Source organism: Phocoena phocoena, chromosome 16 (assembly GCF_963924675.1).
Source record: "Phocoena phocoena chromosome 16, mPhoPho1.1, whole genome shotgun sequence".
In the NCBI taxonomy this organism is placed as follows: Eukaryota; Metazoa; Chordata; class Mammalia; order Artiodactyla; family Phocoenidae; genus Phocoena; species Phocoena phocoena.
This window is the reverse complement of record NC_089234.1, coordinates 77,433,491-77,444,946: the sequence shown is the minus strand read 5'-3', so window position 1 is coordinate 77,444,946 and position 11,456 is coordinate 77,433,491. Positions and strand designations below refer to the sequence as shown.

Here is an 11,456-nt window from a genome sequence, read left to right as displayed (position 1 = left end):
AAAATTTATTTTCTGCACTAATATTTATACAGCTGTAAACTCAAATAATCATCCAATACTTGTACAAATCTGGGGAACAGTTAATAAGCACCTTCAATGGTTTCCACAGTTTAAGAATTTATCATTTACAAAATTTTAGAATGAGTTTAGTAAAATGAATAAGATAGTTATAAACATTATACAAAGTCATGACAAAACATTTGATATAGAGGGCTCAATATGGAATGATAAATATAAAATTAAACTAATTTATGGGGTTGGGCTATATAAAAGACCCATGTGTTCCCCAAACCTTGTGATTCTTGGGGATATGTCCCTCTCAAAACAAACTCCAATTATTCAAGGAAAGGCTCTCTTGATTCAGGTCTCATGTACTGCAGAAAAGGGGGTGGGAGGGGCTGAGTGTCCTGAGGTTTGCAGATAAGAAGAGGGGTCTCTTCCTTAAGGAGAAAAACAGGCATATTCTTCCATGTCAACTGTATAAGTGTTCTCTGGCAAGGACATACCATTTTTTTCTAAGAGTTTTTCTCATTGCTATTGTTAAATCCCCTCCTCCACCCTTTCTCTTGGGCTTTCCATTCCTGCTCTTGGTCAATCTCTTAGAGATACTTCTGAGTCTTCTCTACTCCCTTACCCCAATCTTTACTGACTCAAATTCCTTAATCTCAGCTTTCAATCCAAAATTTCTATCATTTTAGGACTCTGGGAAGCAGTTGACAAAAAAAACAAGCAAACAAAGGAAAAAACCCACTAGCTATATATAGTCAGGAGAGGTTTTCTAAACAAACTGTAGAAACATACACATGAAATGTGGCAATGGTCCTTTTAATTACACCAATGAGCAATAAATGGTCTGGATCACTAGTATAAATATTCAGTTTGGCCCTCCTGGATTGTGATTTTGCATGAGAATACAGCCAGCAAGGGCCATGGATAGAGGGAGAAACAAAGGAGAAGAAAGCTTATGGTTGATTGTAGATTGGATCTCATGGGTGGAGGCCAGAGGTGAGGGACTATAGGGGGTGTCATCACTGGTACCAGCCCCAGCCTGTGTCTCAGATGGGTCTCCATTAGGAGGCTGGACACAGGTGCCAGCTGTGGGGCTGTGCCACCCCAGAGACCAGATGCTAGGATCCAAGTGCTCTGGTAATCTTTGGTATAATTTAAGGCACATCTATAGAATCCCCATCCTCAAACATCTGACTCTACACATTGAAATTCCTACTACAGGACACTCCTTTGATTTGAGCATTTGACTACCAAAGACTACTGCTGAAATGCCAATAATTTAGCTGGGAGAGGCTTCTCAGTATCATCCACCAAATACCCATGTATCCTTCGAACAGGGTGGGTTTTGACCAAAAAGCAGGGCTTGCTCTCTATAATGTGGGCCTTGGGCAGGATGCAGGTGGTACAGAACTCTGGGGTTAAAAGCCAGGAGTATAAAGAGGGAAATCAGAGCACCAAGACGAAAGTGTGGGAGGGCTAACTCCCTCCTTTGCTTACAGCCTTGCCTGGACAATCCTGGCTGGTGTGTTCAGCAGCTGACGGGATGATGGGTATCTCAGGGTGAGGCTGAGCTCGTAAGGCCACAGGGAAGGGGCAGTTCAGGCCTGGGGAGGTTCTGCTCACCACTGGGGTGTTAAGGTTGGGGAAAGTTTCCAGCACCAGGATGGGGCATATAATCTTCACTCAGGGCTGTATAAACTTGTCTGCGGGTTGGGGTCAGGGAGGTTTTCTGTCTTTGCGTAGGAGTAGAGGCTTTCCCATTCCAGAAGTGCAGGGCATATGTTTTGGGGAACAGTGAGGGCAATGCTGTTGGGGCTCAGGCTGGGTTGGCCCTGGACCTGGTGGCCACTTAGCCACCAGGTCAGACAGTTTTCAGTCTGGACCCTTTCAAGTAGGGTGTTGCTGTGAAATACTTTAGAGAGCGAATGAGGCACTCTTGTCTTCATTTCCGCTCGATACAGTCAACGCCCAGGGTATTGTCAGGGCAACGGCAGGTCCTGCTTCCTGGGGTGGCCAAGCAGAGGTGGGTGCAGCCACCATTGTTCACTGAGCAGTAGTTGTGACCTGGAAAAGGCAGAAGTCAGCTCAACAGCTAAGAGAGTGGCCTCCATACTAGACCCCTTTTCGGTCTCTGGGAGGCCAAGCTTGTAGGGGCTCCTGGGGAACAGGGAAGGCTGCACAGGGCACTCAGCTCAGCTTATGTATCGGCTGTTTCCTCATCATTAAGGATTTGCCAGATGTGCAAAAACCTTGATTCCTGATCTGGGGGCTATGCAGATTTACCATTGAAGCTATTAAACAGATCTCAGGGAGGGTTTTCCAGCTCTGAACAGAACATGGGGTTGGAATTTTAAAGCACAATGTGTTCTTTATCTAGCTTGGCCACTTGACTGGGGGACAGGAGGGAAACCAGGAAGGAGGTTGGGTTAGGGGAGAGAATTTGGAGAGGCAGCCTAGCATAGACTCAAGCCAGGCTGCATAGCTCATCCCTGGTTCTGCCATCGTGAGCATGATAAGTGACCGTGTGACTCTGGGCAAGTGGCTTTCAGTTTCCTTATTTATAAGGTGAGCATAATCATAGTACCTACCTCATAGGGTTGCTACAAGGATTAAGTGAACGAGTGGATACAAAGCACTTAGTATGCTAAGTGACTTAATATATGTGATATACCTAGCTCACAGTAAGTATCACATCCATGTTTGCCTGGTAATTATTATTATTATGAATTACTGTTGTTGCTCTCAGGCCAAATGGATGGATTTTAAAGCAGCAGAGATCCTAACACTGATGTTCCTCCTTGGAACCTGAAGACCGCCTACTTTTAGACCCAGCCCCAAGGGTCGATACTTTTCCTCACCCTTAACCTCTATCCACTTCATTCTTTAACATTTTCTATTGATTCATCTTGGCTCACCTACTCAATAATGAAGACCCATGACGGAAGGGACTGTGTCTCACCTGCCACGTGATAAGGGCTATGAGAGGCCACACAGGTAGCAGCCGGAGTGTGGGCTCTGAGCCCCAGAGTGCTTCCAGCCCCCTGACCAGCTACAGCACAGGTGAGTTACCTTCAGGACACTGAGACAGGGCCGTGGTGATGCCATACAGCCGGGTCTGTTTGTGGGGATGGAAGGAATCCGTCTCTCTGGAAATAGCAAGATCCACAGCGACCACGGAATTCCTACAGAGCACCAAAAGATGGGAGGTTAAAATACATCTAAGGTCTTGAACTTTTCTCTAGGGGGCAGCCTCTTTTGTTGTTTGGGGGATAATTTGGAGGCCATAAACAGATTCACTGGCCTTGCTTCCTAGCCATCCCTCCCTCTTCCTAGGATGAGACAAGCGTGCAGTTCTCTGGCTTCTTAAAAAAAAAAAAATTGGAAAAGGTCAGCTAGCTCTTCCCTCCGGCTCTAAATTCCAAGCTGGGAAATCGACTTTCTATACAAATGCCCTTGCCACATCTGCTTGCTTGGTTTAACCCCACCTTCCTGCAGGAAGAGCTGGTCAAGAAGCGGCTTTGGGAATACTGCAGTTTAAGAATTAAAATAAAATAGGGGCATGGAGCCCACCAGCCAAGTGACCGAGATCGGCTCCTGGGGAGAGAATAGACATGCTCAGGGAGTCCAAGTCTGCACTTGAAGCTGCCCATCAAGGAGCATCCAGATGATACATGGCATCCCCTGCTTCCCTAGAAGCCCCGCCTCCCATTCCTTGCCCTCCTCTCTGACAACCAAAGGGCGAGGCAGAGGGGGCACCTCTGGAGGCAGGAAGGTCAAGCCAAGAGGCCACTTGGGAAGGGCGTGGCCTCCAGAGAGGGCGGCAGGGCAGGCCCCCCGGCCCCCACGCTCCAGCTGCTGACGTACGTCTTCCAGTCTGTGTAATAGAGATTCTTCCCGAAGCTTGTAACGGCGAAAGGATACTGGAGCCCTTCAAGAACCTTGCGTCTGCTGGGCTGATCGGGCTTCAGGCATTCGGCCCGATGGGTGCCTGTGTGGGGCAAACACAAATCGTCCATTGTTCACACAAGAAATGGGCCCTTTGTGTCCAAAAACGAGAGTAATGAGGGCAAGGGTGAGAGGGAGCGCTACAGGCTCCTATCCTAGAGAACACAAGAGTTGCTCTTCTAAACTGGAAAGTTGTCTGTTCATCCTCCCTGGCCCCTCATTGATCAACACCCCCTCCATCCAGTACCCATACCTGGTTCTGATGGGGAGACAGAAGCTGGAGCAGAGGAAGAGCACCCCGTCCCACCAGTTCCCGGAGACTTAGGAACGACGCCATCTTCCAGCTCCTGCTCAAGCCCCTCCTCCTTGAAGCCTCTCCAAACCTCCCCTCCCTGCATTCAGAGCCCTTAGAATTGCCGAGCTGCACAGCCTCGCATCAATACCCGCATCATGACCAACTTAAGGCTTGGGCTTTCACTTAACTGTGCACGCTTTACTCCCTGCATCCCCCGTGGCACCCGACAGTGTCTAGAACAAAGCAGGAACACAAGAGAGACTTGATGGATGACTGACATTCCTCCCCGACCGAGCATCTTGCCCACATCCCTCGCCTGAGGGACACCCCAAATCTGCCCAGGCAGGAGCACACATCAGGGCTGCATTACTTTATCTTCCTTGGCCTCAAGTCCTGCCTAAGCCCCTGGGGACAAGCGGGAGCCACAAGAATGTTAAGTTGTGACTTGCTTAATAGGTATCAGGACAAAGGACAGGCTCTGGGGGTCAGCAAACTTTTTCTTAAAGGGCCAGTTAGGAACTAGTTTAGGTTTTGTGAGCCAAGAGGCAAAAACCCAGGACATTATATAAGCATTTATATAACCTTTTATTTATTTATTTTACAGTATCAATCTATTTTATTAATGTAAACAAATATTTTACTGAAAATGCCAAGGTTTAGTTTGTCCCCAGTCTGAAAGGTGGGAGTATTTATAGCAAATTATTTGGTCTTTGGGAGAAGACTTGACTGTACTGTGAAAATGAATATGACTAGGCTGAATGTGTGATTTGTACTACATTTCTGAGATGTTCAGATTCTTGCGTGTGAGATATAAAATGAGCCTAAGCAGGAGTGTGAGACTAATAAATCTGAGCCAACTAGTCTGTCTGCAAAAAAGTCTATGGATTGAAAAAACTTTTAGATAGCTCTAATGACAACTGAATTAAGTTGTCATTGTCTTAAATCTGAAACTCTGAAGCATCCTATAATAAGAAATTTTGCATTACCACTTGAGCTTGCCTAAACAGTCTTATAAAAATGAAAATTAAAATACACAGTGTTTTGGAGGCCTCGGTGACATCGTATTACGGCGTAGTACTCAGTTAGAAATGACCGTGTAGATTATATACTCAGTAAATATGGGTAGAGTCCAGAGCACACGATGGCACTGGTAACTGCAGGCAGGCCCATCAAACTTTGCTTCCATCTTTTAAAGCATTGTACACAAGTACTATTGGATGTGGAGGAATGAGACACCTTCTTTATATCTTTGAAAGTTCTTTTCCCTTTATTTGGCCCTTCTCTTCCTATGTGAGGTGGGAACTTGCCATGGAGGCCTCCCTGTTTTCCAAGAGGCAATGAGAATGCATGATCCTGGGCTGCTTCTTTAAGGCTCTTCACTGGGGCTTCTTAAAATGCTTGAGGGAAATGAGTAGGAGAGAGGGAGGGATCGATAGGGCATGGTTGATGCAAGATGCTGATAATTTTGTTGGTGGCAAATAGGAAGCTGAAGCTCCACCTACATTTTTCTCTCTCCAAACTCCAGAACTCCACACTCCAGAGGCCCTCCTTTCCACGTGCTGTATATAACCTTTTAAAATGTAACATTTAAAAATGTGAAAACCGGGGCTTCCCTGGTGGTGCCGTGGTTAAGAATCTGGCTGCCGATGCAGGGGACACGGGTTCGAGCCCTGGTCTGGCAAGATCCCACATGCTGCGGAGCAACTAAGCCTGTGTACCAAAACTACTGATCCTGCGCTCTAGAGCCCATGAGCCACAACTACTGAAGCCACAACCACCGAAGCCCGCGCGCCTAGAGCCCGTGCTCTGCAACAAGAGAAGCCACCGCAACGAGAAGCCCACGCACCGCAGCGAAGAGCCGCCGCAACTAGAGAAAACCTGTGCGCAGCAATGAAGACCCAACACGGTCAAAAATAAAAACAAATAAACAAATTAATTTTTTTAAAAATGTGAAAACTGTTTATAGCTCCTGGGTTATACCAAGGAGGTTGGATTTGTCCCAAGGCTGTAGTTTGCTGACCCCTGACCTGGAAGATTAAGAGCTCTCCCTAGACTGTGTCAAGCCTAGAGAAACAATAAATTTCAGAGCAAAGATATGCAGCTATTGTTTGTGCAGGAAAAAAGCAGTTATCTTAAGCTCTCTTCCCCATAACAGATAATCTTGATAGTAAAGGGGGTAACAATAATTGTTTGGTAAAAAACAAGGCACTGTTCCAACCCCAGGAGCCAGGCCTGGGGCTTTCCATCACCTGCATCCACCCAGCAGAGTTGAGATGAGTAGGCGTCAAAGGTCAGCCCGTTGGGCAAACCCAGGTCATCCTGCACAAGGATCCTCCGGTTTGTGCCATCCATGTAGGAAGTTTCGATTTTGGGGCTATCTCTGTTCCAGTCTGTCCAATAAAGATTCCTGGAGGAGGAAAAGGAGGAGAAAGAGGAAGAAAAATATGAAGATGCATGAGAAAAAGTTCACTTAGAAAACACTTAAGACTCACAGACTTGGAGAATGAACTTATGGTTACCAGAGGGGAAGGGTTGAGGGGAGGGATAGTTAGGGAGTTTGGGATTGACATGTACACGCTACTGGTGGCGCAGTGGTTAAGAATCCGCCTGCCAATGCAGGGGACACGGGTTCGAGCCCTGGTCCTGGAGGATCCCACATGCCACAGAGCATCTAAGCCCGTGTGCCACAACTACTGAGCCTGTGCTCTAGTGCCCGCGAGCCACAACTACTGAGCCTGTGCTCTAGAGCCCATGCACCACAACTACTGAGCCTGCATGCCACAACTACTGAAGCCCAGGTGCTTGCAGCCCATGCTCTGCAACAAGAGAAGCCACCACAATGAGAAGCCCGCGCACCGCAACAAAGAATAGCCCCCGCTTGACGCAACTAGAGAAAGCCTGGGCGCAGCAGTGAAAACGCAACGCGGCCAAAAAAAAAATAATAATAATTAATTAATTTTAAAACAATGGATAACCAGCAAAACCTACTATATGGCAGAGGGAACTCTGTTCAATATTATGTAACAACCTAAATGGGAAAAGAATTTGAAAAAGAATAGATACATGTATATGTATAACTGAATCACTTTGCTGTACACCTGAAACTGACACAACACTGTAAATCAACTCGACTCTAATATAAAATAGAAAGTTAAAAAAATAACAACAACAAAAAAAAATTAAAAAAAAAAACTTTAAAAGGGGAATTCCTTGGCGGTCCAGGGGTTAGGACTCCGTGCTTTCACTGCTGAGGGCCTGGGTTCCATCCCTGGTTGGGGAACTAAGATCCTGCAAGCTGCCAGGCGCAGCCCAAAAACTTAAAATAAAATTTAAAAAATAAATCATTACGGAAAAAAAACACTTATAAAGAACCCACGGTGAAGACATTAGCAGACACTGAGACACAGAATGGCTAAAAAGGATCTGCAGGCATCAAGACATTTTCCTTTGCAAAGACCCTTGGATTCGGCTCTTCACTTGAATCTCTGTTACTCACGATTTCACTCCCCTTAAACATAAGTTACATATTATATCTCAGTTACATATTATAAGTTACATATTATATGTAACTTATTATATGTAACTTATATATAATATAAGTTACATATTATATCTCAGATACATTATATCTCAGTAAAACTGTTTTAAAAACCCCAGAACGGGCTTCCCTGGTGGCGCAGTGGTTGAGAGTCCGCCTGCCGATGCAGGGGACACGGGTTCGTGCCCCGGTCCGGGAAGATCCCACACGCCGTGGAGCGGCTGGGCCCGTGAGCCATGGCCGCTGAGCCTGCGCGTCCGGAGCCTGCGCTCCGCAACGGGAGAGGCCACAACAGTGAGAGGCCCGCGTACCGCAAATACAAACAACAACAAAAACAAAAAACCCCAGAACACCATAACTGACATAAACACATGGGAATAATTCCCATATGCTGTCACCACACAGGAAGGCACAGCAGACCCAGGGGATGAAGCCCAGGAGCAAGGCTGGCAGAGGCAGTGGTCAGGGCACCTGCTGTCAGGCAGGCGGCTGAGTGGCCACAGAACAAGAGGTGTGGTCTCAAAGGGAAGGAGTCAAAGCGTCAAGGAGACACGGGCCTGTAAGATTTAGAGCTTGCAGTAAGGGAAAGGGAGAAAAAGCACTGATAAAACCCATAGGGAGGGACTCCAAGGTGTTCATGCTGGGTTGGCCCCCAGGAAGGAGCCCCAGGGGGACATTTATGCTACCTTGATACTCTTCTGGGATCGATACAAGTCAGGTGTTGATTCACATTCAACCCAAGTGGAAATATCCAATTTCTGAGCTGTCAACTTACAAAGGCTCTTGGTAAAAGGTTGGAAAGTGGAACACAGTATCAAGTCCATGATCACACGTAAACATACTGCCATTTCGCCATGGATATCTGTGAGCCACCGACTGTAGACTAACTCATCCTAAACCCATTCATTTCAGGAGAGCAAGGCTGGAGTTACAGCCTAACGTTTGAGAAAATCCACAAGGGCAGATGCAAATAGAAGAGACGCACACACGGATTTACACAAAGATACCCTCTCACGGAATCCGTCACGATGCCTCTGGGATTCACCAAATCAGTCTCAAACAGCACCCGGCGCTGGGTCCCATCCAGCTTTGCAACTTCTATCCGATCCAGGTGAGAATCCGTCCAGAAGATGTTGCGGCCAAGATGGTCAAGAGCAATGCCTTCTGGGCTTCCAAGATCTAGAAGCAAACACCAAACATTCCTGATTTTTTTTTAAAGCAAGTAAGAGGAGGTTTTTCTGATTACTCAGTGCTATTTCACCTGGCATCCAATCCTTGCACCTTGAAAAAACAAATGGGAGTGTTAAATGCTTGTTGTTTAAGATAAGTAACACTTAGTGACAAATTGAAAAATGCTACTCATTCCCTCGATGGACATCCACCCTGTGCACTACATTGGGAGACAGGCCCATAAAGATGCTGAAGCTGTGGCCCTGCCTTCAAGAAGAAGCCCACAGCCAATCACAGTTCAGACTGAGTTCCAGGTTCTGTGGGAACATGAAGGAGGGGCACTGGACTCAGCGTGGGGAGACCAGGGAAGGATTCCTCGGGAAGATAACACCTCCTAAAGCTGGCTCCTGCAGAAACAACAGGACTTTGGCAGGCAAAGATCCTGGATAAAGGTTTTCCAGGTAGTGGGACCAGCACATAGGTCTAAAGGAAGAATAGACATGGCCTGAAGTAAACCGTATGTCATTTTGCATGGCTGGAGACCCCGAGGGTGGTGGGTGGCCAGAGATGAAGTTAGGATGCCCGTGTTAATGAGCTTAGAGCTTATCCCTTATGCAAAGGGGAGGCACAAGAAGATCTGAGGTTGGGAACAGGACAGATTTACCTTATTCATCAATGGGGAAAAAAGGTCATTTCAGAGAAATAATATATGCAAGAAATCACAGCTGTTATTACTTTTATACAAGTATTAGGATTACAAAGAAGGGGTGTCAGGAATTGTGAATAGCACCCAGAAGTCCTACTAGGCTATAAGCAACTGATTTCCAAACCAGGGGTTGCCACAGCCTCAGCTGACTGCAATGGGAACCTTCAGGACCCACCTAACCGAATCAGGAGTTCAAGATTGCAATGGTTTCCTGACTAGAAATACAATCAAGTTAAAAGCTAAAACCCCACCCGGGTTTTACTGGTGTCATCTGGGATTCTTTCCCCTCTGCTGATTATAGAATCGAAGGTCATCTAGTACAGCTGGAGGTGGAAACAGGAAGGGGGAGAGCCGAGGATGGAGCTAACCTGCCCCAGGGGCCTGGAACGAGGAAACCAACCCAGCACTGTTTTTTTTCTTCTTTCTTTCTTTATTTGGTTGCATCGGGTCTTAGTTGTGGCAGGCGGGCTCCTTAGTTGTGGCTCGCAGGCTCCTTAGTTGTGGCAGGTGCAGCACTGTGTTCTTTCATCAGTAGAGAAGCAATCCCGACCTTCAGCCCCCTCCACATCGGCTTTCACTAGACCCCTAATACAATCATGACTGTGAATGCCGGCAATGTCTAAGCCCCCTCAAAGGACCCCCACCAGAGGAAGTTTATTAAGAATTAAAAACAGCAGTTTCTAATTTTAAACAAGTTCTTCATTGTTCTAACCAAAAGTAAAGATGTATAAAGTATTAAAATATTTTCCATGTCCCTAGAGGCAAAGAGATGGTGAGACTGAACTCCAAAGGCCCCTTTCAACTTTCAGACAATATCAGAAGAAATCATTCTGGGGTATATTTGGAATGAGTACATCCTGTCTGAGAGGCATGAGCTATTCAACACACACAGAACAGTGGGACCAGGGAAGGCTGTTCAATGAGCGTCTCTTTACAAGTTCCAGGAAGGAACTCCATGTCACGTTGTCTCTTTATAAACAGCCCTGCTCTTGACGTCAAACCCAAGAGCAACCATACCTCCTTCCCCAACCAGGAAAATACTTTATGGGATAAGGAGCCAAAGGAAAGGCCTGGAAAACCTCATCCTTTGCTGTGAGTCAGGGCAAGATGGGAAGACGTCAGGGCAATATATTCCACACTGATTATGTTGAAAGGAAACAGATGACGATACTTATCAACGATAGTTGGCTAGGACTTTAACCCAAGGAAAGACAGAGAAACCCAGGATTCAGACGTTATGAAATTAAGAAGAAAAGAAAAAGAAAAGATACACACTGCCATTTTCACTCACTAGGAATGTACCAACACATACCATGATGAAGATGTAAGTGGAAGTTTCTTTCTCTCTTTGTGAAATTAAAAAAAAAATGTATCCCTAGGGATCTTTCTTCTACAAAGATCACATTCTGATTTAATTCTGTGTTTTCACAGTGGGCTTTTGTCTGGAATGTTTCTTACTGAGCTTAAAGCTTTCTTGGATTATCAGTTCCAAAAGCAACAGGAAATAGCAAACGATGACCTACTCCCCTCTTCCACTGGGTTTTGAAGTTAAATCACAGATAATAGCAACAATATTTTTAACAGTGATAAGATGCAAAAAGGCATTTTCAAACTTCTGTTCATTAAAGCAAGCCATGAAAACTAGCAGACATTATTTAAATAGCCGACTGGATTCCAGAAAAGGATTTGAGGTCTCTGTCCAAAGTCGGACATATTTAACTCAACCTCAGTTTAATTCCTGCTACATCATCTCTTCTGAAGGAGCCAAGGAAGGAAAAACATGCCCCAGGGGC

At 46.0% G+C, this 11,456-nt stretch overlaps 1 protein-coding gene across 1 annotated transcript in view; it reads right to left on the bottom strand.

Annotated features, from left to right (window-relative positions):
* Positions 1-1,951: 1,951 nt before the first annotated feature.
* Positions 1,952-11,456, bottom strand: part of NID1 (nidogen 1) — a 93,473-nt gene continuing 83,968 nt past the window's right edge. The window contains exons 16-20 of the mRNA XM_065894201.1: positions 8,795-8,966; positions 6,499-6,656; positions 3,874-3,997; positions 3,079-3,191; positions 1,952-2,073 (exon numbers count right to left, since the gene is read on the bottom strand). Of these exons, the coding sequence (XP_065750273.1) occupies positions 1,952-2,073; positions 3,079-3,191; positions 3,874-3,997; positions 6,499-6,656; positions 8,795-8,966 (689 nt within the window). The remainder of the gene's footprint in view (positions 2,074-3,078; positions 3,192-3,873; positions 3,998-6,498; positions 6,657-8,794; positions 8,967-11,456) is intronic.